Source organism: Vidua chalybeata, chromosome 15 (assembly GCF_026979565.1).
Source record: "Vidua chalybeata isolate OUT-0048 chromosome 15, bVidCha1 merged haplotype, whole genome shotgun sequence".
Lineage (NCBI taxonomy): Eukaryota > Metazoa > Chordata > Aves > Passeriformes > Viduidae > Vidua > Vidua chalybeata.
The window spans coordinates 13,966,537-13,981,439 of NC_071544.1; the positions used below are offsets into that span (position 1 = coordinate 13,966,537).

The 14,903-nt window shown below is 43.6% G+C and overlaps 2 protein-coding genes across 5 annotated transcripts; one reads left to right on the top strand and one right to left on the bottom strand.

Moving 5' to 3' along the window:
• Nucleotides 1–70: 70 nt before the first annotated feature.
• SOX30 (SRY-box transcription factor 30) lies at nucleotides 71–7,495 on the bottom strand. 2 transcript variants are annotated; one of them, XR_008433641.1, is made up of 6 exons: nucleotides 6,826–7,495; nucleotides 5,421–5,660; nucleotides 3,991–4,164; nucleotides 2,399–2,876; nucleotides 1,452–1,557; nucleotides 420–507 (listed from the first exon to the last, which is right to left on the bottom strand). XR_008433641.1 is itself a non-coding variant. In XM_053956886.1 (5 exons), exons 1-5 carry the CDS (start codon nucleotides 7,430–7,432, stop codon nucleotides 138–140), a joined length of 1,869 nt encoding a protein of 622 aa, XP_053812861.1. In that variant the 5' UTR covers nucleotides 7,433–7,494; the 3' UTR covers nucleotides 71–137. The 2 variants fall into 2 exon arrangements, 1 of the variants encoding a protein (XP_053812861.1); XM_053956886.1 differs by lacking the exon at nucleotides 1,452–1,557 and having other exon boundaries at nucleotides 71–507; nucleotides 6,826–7,494.
• Nucleotides 7,496–7,803: 308 nt separating this feature from the next.
• Nucleotides 7,804–13,755, top strand: THG1L (tRNA-histidine guanylyltransferase 1 like). Of its 3 annotated transcripts, XM_053956857.1 has the most exons (6): nucleotides 7,804–8,010; nucleotides 8,808–8,984; nucleotides 9,427–9,596; nucleotides 10,286–10,374; nucleotides 10,948–11,055; nucleotides 11,624–13,755. In XM_053956857.1, exons 1-6 carry the CDS (start codon nucleotides 7,826–7,828, stop codon nucleotides 11,783–11,785), a joined length of 891 nt encoding a protein of 296 aa, XP_053812832.1. In that variant the 5' UTR covers nucleotides 7,804–7,825; the 3' UTR covers nucleotides 11,786–13,755. The 3 variants fall into 3 exon arrangements, with proteins under 3 accessions (XP_053812832.1, XP_053812833.1, XP_053812834.1); XM_053956858.1 differs by lacking the exon at nucleotides 7,804–8,010 and having other exon boundaries at nucleotides 8,898–8,984; nucleotides 9,431–9,596; XM_053956859.1 differs by lacking the exon at nucleotides 7,804–8,010 and having other exon boundaries at nucleotides 8,918–8,984; nucleotides 9,522–9,596.
• Nucleotides 13,756–14,903: the final 1,148 nt, after the last annotated feature.

The window sequence follows — 14,903 nt, forward strand, 5'->3', positions numbered from 1 at the left end:
CCCTTCAAAATGACCTGTGCAAGTTACTAAAGCCACCAGGGTTTCCCATTGAACACACTGACTGAAAAGGTGGTGTTGAGGAAAACATTTATTTCCCATTCTATAATATTGCTCTGGATTGTACTAAGTTTTAAAAATTACAATACTTGAAAAAACTTTACTTCCTCTTCCTCATCACTGTCAGTTACATTGACAATGTAAGTGCTGGAGGGAGTAGATGGAGGAGATGGCAAAACCTCCTCCACCACTTCCACGTTCAGCTGTGGCAGGGGGCTCAGAACTCGCTCCTCACTGCAGGTGCTCTGACAGGACACGATTTCAGGGCTCCCACAGACACGCTGGTTCTCACATAGCCTCTCTCCTGAGTATGCCCTGAAACGATAGTCTTCATCCAGAGTGGAAAATATCACCTCCTGCCTCTGGTTCCTCTCCTCGTAAAAGCCAAAGCACTGAGGCACTGAGCTGGAGAAATTCCCGTAGCCAAATGGAGCTCTGAGTGGGAATGTGCTGCAAGGGAAGAGATTCAAGGTTGGCTTTCAGAAATGCAGGGCTGCACGATGACACTGATGTTCTGTGCTACTCAGCTCATGCCATTTTTTAAAACATACAAATTTAAAACCATGCCTAATTTCAGCACTAGGGCCATAACAAGAGTAGTTCAGATTCCATTTCTGTGCACACATGAGGTTGCTCTGAGAACAAACATAAACTGTATTTATCAATCAAATAATACCATAAATAAACCAGCATGCAGTGAGTTAACCAACATACTCAGATTAATAAAACAAAGCATCAAAAGTCAGTTTGTGTAATTTCTGTATGCCAAATTTTGTGACAGACCTGGGGTAAAACACTCTTATTTGTAATTTTTAGTGAGATCTTGCATCTGTTACACTGTTATCAAACAGGGCAAGGAGTCCTTGTGCCCAATATGTGGTTGTCAATGTTAATATTTAAAGAATGCACAGTGATACATTTTTTTAAAGTAACCACATAGTAAATTGCAGGAAGTTATTATGTCAAATGGAACTGTATTCCTCCAGTGGCACATGCTTGAATTTTTATTCTGATGCAGAAAGACAAAGGGATTGCAATTTACAGTGCTTTAGAGAAATTCACTACATTGTGAAAAAACCAAAAATATGTAAAGAAGTAATAGAGCTCCACAGTGCAGGCATTGTAAAGACATTGATACAATATCTATTGAGGTTTCAAGGGGACTAATCATCATTCCAATCTAATATTTAAAATTTTAGGGCATAAATCTGCACTTTCAGTTCAGAAATCATGACTCTTGTACGCAAGAAATGAGTTTATAGGACAGAGAACTTATAAATCACTGCATTAGAAAGACCCTGGCATTAGCAAAGCTGGCATTCAGCTGGCATTAATGGACTTCAGAAGTCCATTAATGTGTGAAATCAGAAGTCTTTTATGCTAGAAGAACTCACCTTTCTCAGAGGCCTCACAAAACCATCTCATTTCAGACACCAAGGCCTCGGCAAAGATAATTTTTAGCAATTTTGGGAATATGTGTTCCGTGTTTCTTCAAAGTACCTCAAAAACAGAAATGTCTTGTATTGCACTTGTCAGCTTATGAAGTTCTTCTAAGTCTGATGGGTCATCATTAGCCCTAATTAAAGACCAGGTGGTCTTACAGGAACACATGGGTTACTGCTACTAGTGAGAATAGCAGCAGTAGAAGCAGTGAATAAACAGGCAAAATTTAAGTCTAATAATCGTAATAATTTGTTAGGTTTGCTACTGCAGAGTCATGAAAACAAAATGATGCCATGTAAAGAATAAGCATCAGATGCCTGGTGTTTGAGCTGCCCACCTGCACCAGGGCACTGGTGCTTTCTGTGCATGCTCAGCCTACAAACACCCACGGGACACTACTTGTGTTAGCCTGGAAATTCTTGGATTAGGGGACCTCTGATTGACTGAAAAGGAAGAACTAGGAATTACTACTTACACAAGAATTCTGCAGACACTTCCCACCAGGCTGGGTTTCAGAAATATTAGCACTTATGGCAATCACAGTGCACCCAGGAGACACCTCCAGGACACACCCACTCTAATTCCATCTGACCATTTTCAAAGTATATTTACATTATCTCTACCTAATGCTCTTCTGCCAAAATCAACTGCACTTACACCCATAAAGTGGAAAGAAGATATTTCTGTTTGTCTTGGCCTTGGGAGTGCCAATTACTGCAACAGTTCTATGGAGCCTCCAGTAACTGGGCACGTTTTATGAGCAGGCTGAGGCCAGGGGGTCCCAGCACAGGAAGGTGAGAGCTCCTTTCCCTCTGAATGCTCCGCCTGCTGTCTAAAAGTCAAAAGATTCTCTGCCTTTCAGCATTTTTTCTTACTGGTATTGAAATGGTTTCATTACCTTGAGGGCAAACAGCGAGGTCCAGGTATAAAGGAAGGGTGACAAAATGGAAACTGAGGAGTTCCTCCAAACAAACTGGCTGGTTGTCCAATGGGAGCAGACACATAGGCAGGTGAGGGAATAAAAGGGGTAGCCTGGGGAAGAGCTATGCCTCTAGGAAAAACAGAAATCCCTGGGATCTCACTGTTAGAGACAGAAAACCTGCCACTAGTGCTGCTAATGGTACTTGGGTTTCTGTTGCTGAAGCTCTCAGCGAAAACGGGTGCAGGTCTCTTCAGGGAGAAATTGAGTCCAGGTGATACAAAAGCTTCTGTCTGAGCAGGCTCAGCAAAGTGCTGTGATGAAACTACAGGGCGCAGGGGCAGGGTTGGAACTGCAACAGCCACTGATGTGGTGCTTGCAGCCGTGGTCTGGAAAAGGGTCATGGGCACAGCGTGCTGGATTGAAGAAGCCGTCAGACGGATGGCGGGAGACTCACCTTCAGGAAACAAAACAGTTATTTGTCAGACATGAACAGAGAGTTCTGATAAACAGCATCATAGCAAACCACAGCATTTCTGGGTACAGACAGAATAATGCCCCCTGAAATTTCCCAGCAATTCATGTCATACACCTCATGTGACACCATTCTGAGAGATGGGTTTGGAGCTCACACATTAAAGCTTCATTGCACAGAAACCCACGGGTGGAAGGAAGTGGCTAACGAGGGTACATTGCTCTGGTGAGGCTATGTCTTGTCCTAATAAAGCCCCACAATGGGCTGGACTGTGCCTTCAGCTCAGAAGACCTCACAAGTCTACTCATGTGAAGTAAGCCAAATTTGTAACAAAACTGTGTGCTGAGGAGCCTGAAACACCCTAATCCCCAGTATGTTTCCTTATTTCATCAATGAATGTACCTACTAGACAATTGTACTTTGAAATGTTTTGCAGAGCACAAACTTCAATGTACACTCTCAAATCACACCTCAACAGGGCTGCCTTTATAGGGAAAGATTTCAAAACACCTTGCATAGGAATTTTCAAACATCACTAACTCAGAACTACACTAGAACAAAGCTGAGTATTCTTTTGCAAGTATTACCACACAGCATAATCAGGCATTTAATTTTCTTGTCTCATTGCAAAGAAAGCAGCCTTTTCCAGGATACTTAGAGGAAAATGCCATTGCCTGGATCTGAGCTATTTGCTGTTGAAATCCACTATCCATGCCCTGACAGAGCCAGAGCTCTTTCTCTAAGGAATATGCAGATCAGCTTTTACACTGGTCTGGGGGCTCTCACACTATTTCACTGCCAGTGTGGACTTTTTGTAAAAAAGAAGGATCCTTCCAGGGTATCTGTGAGGTGGAGACCAAACGAGGGAAAGAAGCAGCTGTAGCTTAGCATCTTAAGTAGAAAAGAAGTGTTGGTAAATAATCACACCTTCTCTGGGCAACCTGTGCCAGGGCCTCACCACCCTCACAGCAAAGTTTCTTCCCAATATCTAATCTAAACCTACTCTCTTTCAGTTTGAAGCCATTCCCCCTTGCCTTGTCACTACTGGAACAGGTAAATTCTGAATTTTTAAAATAATTCACTACTGAAAACTCACAGACTGGACGTCCAATATTGTTCTTAACACTGGAGTTGACAAAAGAGTAAGTAGGTGATGAGAAGGGAAGGGTGCCGGCTGGATTTGTAGTGGTGGTACTCTGGGAAGTGCCTGAAAATGCAGCAGAGCCAGGTGGTAGAGAACACTTCTTTCTGTTTGGCTGATAAACCCAACCTGTCAGAGATGAAAAAAAGATGCAGACACTCAATATTTTGGATGGTTTAATTATTTATCTAAAGCTATGTTATCTGTAATTCTGAAGGATCTGGTAAGACAAGTCCAAAACCTGCTCCTTTAGGCAATGGCAATGCTCCACTTGTTTTGGTGAGCTAGAAATGGGGAATTTTACTGGAGATGGAAATGAAACAGAAATATTTGGGTATTGTTTAGAAGTTACCAAGTAGTAACTGCTTGTGAGACAAAAAAATACCAAATACTGGGGAGTGATGTGGCCCAGCTGAGGAAACCACATTAAGGAGAACATGACACTCACTGTACCTTGGGCATTCAGTGTGGAGGAAAACCAGAGCTACTCAAAATGTGGTCTTTCCTCATGGTTTCCTTAACCCCTTAAGTCTCACGTATATCTGCAGGTTACAAGAAACAACAGAAAATATGATCCACTGGGAACCCTGGATAGATTGTGGAAGAGCAGGTTTGCCTTTGCCTGACATTAACCAAACACTAACAGACATAAGAATATATCATGAATTTACACTGAGCTGTTTGGTTTCTTACACAGGTTAACTCTTAATGCAACTTTAAAGAAACGCCTTTCTTTTTTTTTCTTTTTTTGAAAGATGCAAGGAGAGAGGGAGAGTGATGCTCTTTTCTTTATGACAGATTAGGCAGGATCATGAACAAGCAGCATTATGACAACAGAGAGAGAAAGGATCACAACACCTGGTATCTCAACAGCTTTTTAAAAGTGTTTTACATTCTGTTATTTTTTGGATAAATTAAATTGTTAAGGGTACAAATTTTAACGCTTGACAAAAGGCTGTGAAACATTTTCCACAGCATTATGTGGGAACCTCAAGTCTACATGTTGAAGAATCCCACAGAATACAATGCTGTTTGTGCTTCCTGTGACATTTCCCTTTCCTGCTTTTAAGAAATGAACACATGTGTCACCACAGGCCACCTGGGCAGCTGCTTCTGGAGCAAGGAAACTGATGCAGCAGGCCACACAAACTCACTCTCTGGCCACTCGACTACTATAGCATTCAAAAAAGCTGCTGTAGCTGCAGTGTTCTCACCAGCGTTTTGGACACTTTAAAAAATTAATAGTTTGAAGCACACAGAAGGATTGTGTGCTTGAAATATCTGTACTTTTTTCCTACCTCTATTAATTGCCATAATGCAAGAGATCAATTTTCCGAAAAGTCCTGCACTTCTAAAGCATTGTGGCAAATAACTAAGATGTTTACCAGGAAATTCCTCCCTGTGCCTCAGTTTTATTTTGTTAGCTTCCTCGTAATACGGCTGCTTCTGCTCTTCAGTGAGTTTGCTCCACTCCAGGCCGAGCTGAACGCTGATCTCTGCATTGTTGGCACCCGGGTTGGCTTTGGCCACAGCAGCCCTGTGGATGCGGGCCCACACCATGAATGCATTCATGGGACGCTTCACGCGGCCGCTTTTGGTCTTGCTGAATGGAGTGTCTGGCATGCCTGTGCAACAAGGCAAGGAAAGATCATCACCTTCCAGGGAATACAGCAGGTCACACTCAGTAACTCACCCACAGGATATTTGGCAACAGCATCACCGGAGCTTTGGACAGATGAAACTCAGTGCAGTTCATACAAAATCCTCCACTGCCCTTTGCTGGGTCACTGCACAAGGAATCAGTTACCTGGCTTTTGTTATGTATAATTACAAAAACAAAAAAAAAAGGGAATAAACAGGGACTGCTAACACACTACTTTGGATTTCAGTTGGCTTGTTTTCTTATGAATTTGTAACCTAATCATTATATAGCACAGACCACACCACTGCAAATTCATTATCACACCAGAACTATGTAACCAAAACCCTAAGGATGCAGGGATTAGGATTAAGGATGGGGAGGCTGCTTAGTTCCACACCTGTGCAGTCCCTGCCTGCTCAACTGTGGGTGTTGCTATTTTGGGTTTCTGCTTGGGTTTTGTTGGGTTTTTTTTTTTGAGACATAAATTTTTTTTTTTTTTGGATTTGGACATTTGTTTTGTTGGAGGAAGATGTGTTCCCAAATGATTGTTACATGATACCTGGCTTTGGCTCTTTGTAAAGGCTGCATTTAAATTGAGCTGGCAACATGATGAATCCACAGGCCCCTTAAAACTGATCCCTGAGCAAGCAATTTCCTCCTGGAAAAGGTTTAGAAATTAACTTTCACATCCTTGATAAAGGGAAAACATCTTTAAGACCTTACTTAAGTAATTAATTTTGAATGCCTAGATATTAAAAAAAAAAAAAAAGCTTCTAATATAGATGTTTCAAAATGCTCTTCATTTAACATGTCCAGATTTTTTTCAGAGAGGTATATGACTATTTTATACCTTTAAAAATAAAGCAGATTCCTGACCTTAAAACTGCAATCACAACTCAGTGTAATTCTGAACCCTGTCCCAAGGTGCTTCATGTAGACAGGGAGCAACATGACAAAACTACCTTGATTGTAACAAACCACTACAGAACTCTGTGCTCCGGTGCTTTTGTGTCTTAAACTGTGCAGGAGTTGTGCTAAACCTAGCCTTTGCAAAGGGATGGTTTTCTAACGTGACCTTTCCACTTGTGTTCTCCTGCCTGATAAGCAGTCACCTGCCTGCCACCCTGCAAGCTCTCTGACCATAATACCTGAATCCGAGGGCAGGACTGTGAGGGGAACGTTTTTTGTTTCAATCTTTGGCCGCTGCAGTAGAGGCTGCAATTGAACTGGCACTTGTTTTACCGGCACTGGCGTCGCATGCATCAGCTGCGAGGGCAGAGGGCCTTGGAGCTGTACGTGGGACATGGGAGGTAAGGACTGAAACAAGACCGGGACATTCTGATCTTGAGGAGCGTTCCCAAGTTCGCGCAGGGATCCAGCCGGGGCATCAATCTTCTCCAGCCTCACTGGGCGGGCCTCATAGGCCAGGTCGGGTCGCTCCGTTTGGACGGCAGCTCTTCTCCAGGGCTTATTGCCAGCTTGCTCCAGGACATTCTCCTCGTTCTGGCGGTCACCGCTGCCCCTTTCATGGTCCCTTTCCCTCCTGATAGCACTCCGGGCCTCATTCTCAACCGCCGCCGGAGCCGAGATGCAACTGCTCTTCTTCGCCGCTCCTTCGCTGTGCCCGGGCCGGCTCGGGTGTTCCTGCACTTGGACGCGCAGCCCTCCGAGGGAGCCCATGACCTCCCTGTGCTGGGGGGCCGAGGCGGGGCTCGCCCGGGCGCGGAAGCGGCAGTGCCTGACCCTGCGCTCCATCGCTCCGCTGCCGCTCCTCGGCCGCCGCCACCGTTGCGCCAACGCTCCCCGCGGCCCCGCGCCGCCGGCGCGCACCGAGCCCGCATCCCGCACCAACCGTGGGGCGCGCACCGAGCCCCAGCTCCGCCCGCTCGGTCGCGCTGTCCTCCCCGCGTCCCGCGCCCACCGCTGGGGCCGCCCCGACCCATCCCGTGCTCGTCGCTCGGCGCGCTCGGACCGGGGCGCACGGGTCCCCGGCCCCGGCTCCGCGCCCCGCAGCCGCCATGGGCGCCGTCGCCGTCGCCGCCCCGCGCTCCGCCCGCCGGCTCCGCCCGCCCTCCGCCGGCACCACCGAGCGCTGCTCCGGGCCGCCCAGAAGGGCCGGGCGCCGCTCTTTCCGCTTCCGCGCCGGTCATGCTGCGCTGCTGCCGGGCGGCCGCGGCCATCGCTGCCGGCTGCGCTCCGGGCTCCCCGCGCGGCCGCCGCGGCCTCGCCATGGCCAAGAGCAAGTTCGAGTACGTGCGGGACTTCGAGGCGGACGACACGGTGCTGCCCAACTGCTGGATCGTGGTGCGGCTGGACGGCCGCAACTTCCACAGGTGCGGGCAGGGCCGGGCGGGCGCTGCGGGGACCCCGCGGGTGCGGGCTGAGAGCGCTGCGCCGAGAGCGGGGTCCTGGTGGTGCCCGGGTTGCGCTGGGCTGTTCCTGTCCGGCCTGTGGGAGTCCTGCAGGTGCGGGGTTAGAGATCCTCGTGTCCCTCACTCGGCCTCTCCAGGGCACGGAATTCCACCGGGATTTTGTTTTCACGGGCGGCTTCAGAGCCGGGTGGTAGGGAATGGTCCGAGTAGGGAAATGATTCCCTGCCTTGGGTGTGCTGAGGAGGGACAGTAGCTGCTATACAGAGATGTGTACTGGTGTTTGGAGTCGGTGTCTGTGTGGCATTTGCCTTCCCTCGGCATAAATGGGGCACAGTTCTCTCGCTTGGTAGATAACACAAGTTCTTGCTGGGATATTATCTCTGGTTTTGGTAAAGCTCTTGAGTTTTGACAAGTTTATTGATAATGTTGCCCTTATTGGACTGAATATTAAAGACACCCTGTGAGAAAGGGAATTTACAGAAAGTAGTATTTGTTATCCATTTCCAATTAAATTACACAAAGCAGCTTCTTTAAAAGACTGGTTAGGGTCAGATACTAGTGAGAAAGAGAATGGGTTATCCAGAGTGGATAACGAGGACTTTTGTTCCTGCTTTTCATACCTGGAGGGAATTCTTTTGTCAGTATTGACAGGATACTGGAAATCAGTATTCATATAAAGCAAATATGATGAAAACGAATGGGTTAGCATTTTTAGTAGCTTTTCAAGGGATTCTTATGCAGCCAATTTTGCTTTGAAGGTTTTCTGAGCAGCATGAATTCAAAAAGCCAAATGATGACCGTGCTCTGCACCTGATGACCAAGTGTGCCCAGACAGTGATGCAAGAACTGGAGGATATTGCTATTGCTTATGGACAGAGTGATGAATATAGTTTTGTTTTCAAAAAGAAGAGCAGGTGGTTTAAAAGAAGAGCAAGGTAACAGCTGCTTTCATACTGAAGTGAATTTGTTTTTAACATCTCTCTATAATTCTTCTTCAGGTTTGTCTTTACCTACACAAAGAAGTTAGGAGGAGGGATGGTGCTTACACTGCAGTTAGTTCAAGTTTTTTATGTAGATTCTTTACATGTGATGTTTCAGGAAAATATGTTCAATAATACAGAGCTTGTAAAAAAGTTATATAAACAACTTATTATATAAACAATCAAAACATTATAAACACATTTTTTTAAGAAAATGTTACAATTCTCAGTACCTCTGTTGTTCAAAAGTCTCTGTGCCATTCCTCATCTGTTTGGCCATTATTTAAGAAATGCTGCCCTCCACTAGAGCTGTCACTACTGATACCTCAGATAAGCACAGATATATAATCACACCCGTGTATTTCTTTCTTTTTTTCTCTTGTTCTGTGTTTGCAAGTAAGTTCATGACTCATGTGGTCTCCCAGTTTTCCTCAAGTTACGTGTTCTATTGGAAGGATTACTTTAAGGACCAGCAGCTTCTGTACCCCCCAGGATTTGATGGACGAATTGTGTTATATCCCAGCAACCAGAATTTGAAGGACTACCTCAGCTGGAGGCAAGCAGATTGTAAGTGTTCCTAGAAAAGAGAGATTTATGCAGTTGAGTTCATTTCTCTGAACAGAAATGTCTTTTCTGCCAGTGTATTTGCATATACAGTTGTCAGTGAAAGAGCAGCAGGTAGAGTGGTGATTTTCAATAATATTACACTTCTTCTGGGCTTTGTATGGGTACTGGCTGAAATTTGGAGTGTTCAGGCTACAACTAAATTTATTGCATCCTGAGTGAATTCAGCACAAGAAATATTAGAACTGCTAATAGAATGAATCAATTAATTTTGGTGTTCAGAGTTGGCTTAACCAAGGTAATCTTTAATTATGCAAATATTCAAGTTTGCAGCAGGTAGTAATCAAAAGTGCTGAATATTCCATGTTAGAACAGACCACTAGATTTGTCTCTAGACCTTTGTCAGTACCTAGTCCCTGTTGTCAAATGAAAATAATTTACATTATACATAAACACCCTTCAGCCTCTGCTGTGCCCTTTTCATTTATGAAATCTATCTTCTAGTCATGATATGCAGTACCTTAAAATTGTATTACAAACATTGTATCTTCTTTAGAAACTGATTATATTAATTCCCCATTACTCTTGGCTGTTTCTTAGATACAGCTCTGGAAATAAACCTGTTTTTTCCTAAGTAGTCACTCAGATTTGGTAAATGACCATCCTCGCACTCATTTCTGTGTTTTCTCTAGGCCATATTAATAACCTTTATAATACAGTGTTCTGGATGCTTGTGCAGCGAGGTGGTTTGACACCAGTGCAAGCACAGGAGAGGCTCCGGGTAAGAGTCTGCCGAAGTAATGTTTTTTTATAGCTAAAAATTAAATAATAAGATTTGCAAAGTGTCTTGCCTGCCCAGCAGCCCTGGCTTGTCTGTTCTTACTGTAATAATTTTGTAGGTGTAGTCAACAGCTTCTTCAATTGTGCAAATATTAATACCACTAGCAAATAACGTAATTTTGGTCAATTATTAGCAGGGTTTAAGTTTTTAGTTGGCAATTTCAGAAATCTTAGAAAAGTCATAAAATGTTCAGCATCTAAACCCGTGAGGAACAGTTGCAAAATTCAGGTCCTGTTGATTGCCAGTCCCTTCTGTTGTGTTTTGTGTCCTTGTGCAGACTTTAGCAGATTATTCCTGTTTTCTCCTGGAATCTGTTGATTGTCTTCCATTTGTCTTGAAAATGTAATAAAAACCCTCTTGGAATTAATTCCTCTGTTGAGAGAAGTAATTAAGCCTTGTGACTTAAAGGTGAAAAACTTTTACAAATGTCTGTCTTGCTTCCAGTATTTACCTTTCCTCTATCCTATAGGAGGGGTTTTCTCTAAGAGTATTTTTTGTTTCCTTTCCTCTCAGGGAACTTTGGCTGGAGATAAGAATGAAATCTTATTTTCTGAATTCAACATCAACTACAACAATGAACCTTTGATGTATAGAAAAGGAACTGTCCTAATATGGCAGAAGGTAAAAAACCCTATTGCCACTTGCTTTGGGCTGATATTTTAAATAGTTACACTGTGGCAGACAGACTGCACTGTAAGAGCACCACCTGTATCTCCAGTGTATGTCTGGGAATAAATAGATCTTAAAATTAACTATATTTGCTATGTAATTCTCTGTAAGATGACTCATTGTTTTGGAGATGTTTTTGAGAGCTGTTTCTATGAGCATAATATAAAAACCAGTCTCTGCAGTCTGGCTTAGATACAAATTATGACCATTGAGATGAAACATGTATCAGCAGATGACAATTTGTGTATCATTTGGGCCGGGCCCTTCCCAGGGTTAGGTCCCAAGTATATCCATGGCAAAGGAATTACAAACTTCTGTTCAATAAGGTAGCTCAGCTCATAGTTGGTTTAGTTCTTTTCTGCTTTAAGGTAACTTGGAAATGTTCATTATTCAACAATTGTATCATTGATTTAGTGGGAGAAATTCCTGTCCTGTGTTTTTGTATTAAATTATTTTAATAGAATTTTTGAATCCACTCTGGAGCCTTTTACGTCTGCTAATGTGCCAACTGTATTTTCAGGTTAATGAAGTAATCACTAAGAAAATAAAACTGCCAAAGGAAGAAGAAGAAAAAGAAGTGGAAGTGACCCGGACTAAGACTAAAGTTGTTCCCCTGCACTGTGACATCATTGGGGACCAGTTCTGGGAGGAATATCCTGAGATTCTGGCTGAGGATAGTTGATATCTCTGATGAGCATAACTGGTAGTTTACATTATGCTCTGCTTGGGTTGTTGGCAAGTGAGGAATACAAATGGTGGATGGCAGAGTTTGACCTGGAACCCTCTTCAGCAGCTGCATTGGGTTTAGCACTGTTGCTGTCTAAAAAGAAGACACTGGTGCTGTCTGACATACAAGGATATGCCCATATGGAAAGCTAAAATCATACTGTATTTTGAATGTTAAGAACTCATCATGAATTAAGACTGTTCCTGCCTTGTACATGTGTATTTGTAAAAAAAGTATGTAGAAATTTCCTGTATTTCTATAGCATTTAAACAATGAGGTATCTTATTGTACTGATGAATGATAAAAAAGCCCGAATATTTGAACAGAAAATTATTAGTTTGATTTTTGTTTTAACTGAGATGGACCAGAATACTTCATTTGGGATTTAGTATTAAATTTCAAGGCTGGTGAGTTTAGTCAGATGAGTGACAAACTGTTCAGCTGCCTGATGTCTGATTCTTACTGAAATGCAATGGAGTAGCCCAGCAGTTTTCTATGCTTGATTTTAAAAGTATTTGTCAAATGTACAGGATTTTTATACTTTTAAAAAATATAAATAATTGTACCTTCCCTGCTGTATTTTGTTATGTGACCTTTCTCATTCCTGGGACTTGAACTAGTAAGTGGTGACAGTTCCAAGCAGTGAAGTTAATAATAAAGATACTGTACAGGCTGGAATTCTGTTAGGACATGGATAGATATCTTTCCTCATATTCCATGGCCTGGGAATTCACCTGTCTCCTATTGTGCACAACACAGCATATTTGAAAAAAAAAAAAACCAATAGCACAACATAGCAGAACATTCCAGGTGCCTGCAAAGAGGGAGCCAACAACAATTTGTGCTGCTGCTTTCTGATCTCCCTGGGAATGACACAGAGCAGTGCTGCCCATCCATATTTGTTAGAGGGAAGGGAGGAGTGTGTTGCTTGCTCTATGCACAGTTCTGTTCTGGTTTAACTGTCACTCTGTCAAAATTGACCTCCCAGAGCAGAAATATTTCTGCTAATGGATAGGGGTTTGTCCCAGTGTAACAGGAATTTGAGGGAAATAACCTATTTCAGTGTAGAAATACAGCTATAATGATAGGTGCTTATATGGCTATTACTGCTTCTAACCAAGCTGGTTGCAAAAACATCCAAAAACATGGGCCAGTTGTTGCTAACAAAGATATGGTCAGCAGTTGGGACTGCCTGTAAGAAATAGGAAGAAAGGATCAATGTGTACTGGCCACAGTACTTACTGAGTTAAGATTCCTGTGAATTCTCTTATCAGCCTACTCTCTTTCCCCTTCCTGAAGAACGTACACATTTAAGGCAATGTGGTTTTGGTGGTGGTTTGTTTTTTTTTTTCTTTTTTTTCAGAAAGAACCCTGACCAAGTGCTGATATAAACTTCAACTTCGTGAGTTTTTTCCTGAGATTAGGCAATGAGTTTGTGAGTTTATAATAGCACAGGGCTTCCCCCCTACTTCTCTGTACTGGTGAAGTACATGCAATGAGAGATTGTATTTCGTTTTTAGTTTGTAGAATGGGCTGCATGGTTCCTAGGAAGAGGATGTGGCTTGATGGTAAGATAATGATTCAGAATGAATCATTGCACCAGTAATTTACTCCTAAGAACTTTGTCTGTTGGTTTTTTATCTTCTAACATAAATGCAATTTACTTGACTTTGAAATTCCATGTTACTGCTTGGTGCGTGACTTTGGACATTACATACGAAGCAACTGTTCCAGAACTGGTAACAGCTGGATTCACTCAGCCTGGTAACAGATGAAAGATAAAAAAAATAATTTGGCAGCCATGATTTATGTTTGGAAAGTATTATATAGGTTTTTTATTTTATATTTTATGACTGATACATTCTACAGTATCTTTATGTATGTACATTGTATGTGTATATAAAAAGCAGGTCTGTATTAGGTCATAGTGTTTTCTAATTGACTCATTCTTAAAATAATATGTAATAAGTCAACATAGCTGTTCACATATGGATGCAGACTTTGGAACCAAGATCAGGATTGTCTGTACAACCATGGCCTTTAATTTGTATTAAGAGAAATGCTAGAGAAAGAAACTCCCTGTGGTGTCCTCATGTGTAAGATGTGCATTTATATGACTCTGCTGCAGCTGTAGGGGAAAATAACTATTCCCAAGGCTCAAGCAGCAGCCTGGTGTTGGCACACACAACACACAGGTATTTCTGTAGCTGCAGGAGTCCTGTTCCGTGACCCAGTGAAGAAAGAAGTGTTTCCTCTGAGGCTGGTGAACAACCTGTGGCTGATATATTGCCGTAACAAGAAGCATTAAAGATATGGGAACTCCTTATGAAACATTAATGGAGATGGTGAATCATTATAGTAAAACCTATAAAAAGCATTTCCTTGCTGTTCCTCAGTGAAATTACTCTGCCCTGTGTATCCTTTTATGCGTTAAAGTGCAAATTGCATTGCAACTGCCAGCTGCCCAGGTGGATTTCATAGCCTGGGGCGAGGGGGTTTGGTCCCCGATCCAGAGATGATCCCCAGAGTGGGCTGCAGGGAGAGGGTTGCACCAGTGGGGAGTAACTGAAAATAATCACAGATTTGTTAGGGTTGGAAGGAACTTCTGGAGATAATCCAGCCCAACCGCCCTGCCAGGGCAGGGACATCTGGAGCAGGTTATCCAGGAGCGTGTTCAGGTGGCTCTGGGATGTCTCCAGAGAGGGAACCTCCACGCCCAGGCAGCTGTTCCAGTGCTTTGCCACCCTCAACGTAAAGAAGTTCTTCCTCATTTTGAGGCGAAATTTCTTCTTGTGTTTTAATTTGTGCGCACTGCTCCTCGTCCTGTCACCGCGAAGAGTTTGGTAGCATCCTTTTGATACTCCCCTCTCTGAGTCTTTTCGGCTAAGCAGGCCCAGCTCCCGCAGTGTCTCTTCTAAAAGAGAGATGCTCCAGACCCTTCGCCATCATTGCGGCCTTTGCTGGACGTTCTCCGGTGCCGGATGCAGCAGGGAGGTGTCCGGGTCTCCCCCGGGTCTCCCCCGGGTCTCCCCCGGGTCTCCCCCGGGTCTCCCCCGGGTCTCCCCCGGGTCTC

What these genes read in the sequence shown, in the direction of transcription:
- SOX30 (XM_053956886.1), bottom strand. Translation starts at nt 7,432, where the DNA reads ATGGAGCGCAGGGTCAGGCACTGCCGCTTCCGCGCCCGGGCGAGCCCC. An exon ending in GCACAGGGAGGAATTTCCTG is followed by an intron (nt 4,165 to 5,420) that starts GTAAACATCTTA and finishes CATCTCTGACAG; the next exon opens with GTTGGGTTTATCAGCCAAAC. An exon ending in CAATATTGGACGTCCAGTCT is followed by an intron (nt 2,877 to 3,990) that starts GTGAGTTTTCAG and finishes TGTTTCCTGAAG; the next exon opens with GTGAGTCTCCCGCCATCCGT.
- THG1L (XM_053956857.1), top strand. Translation starts at nt 7,826, where the DNA reads ATGCTGCGCTGCTGCCGGGCGGCCGCGGCCATCGCTGCCGGCTGCGCT. An exon ending in TGGTTTAAAAGAAGAGCAAG is followed by an intron (nt 8,985 to 9,426) that starts GTAACAGCTGCT and finishes TGTGTTTGCAAG; the next exon opens with TAAGTTCATGACTCATGTGG. An exon ending in CTGTCCTAATATGGCAGAAG is followed by an intron (nt 11,056 to 11,623) that starts GTAAAAAACCCT and finishes CTGTATTTTCAG; the next exon opens with GTTAATGAAGTAATCACTAA.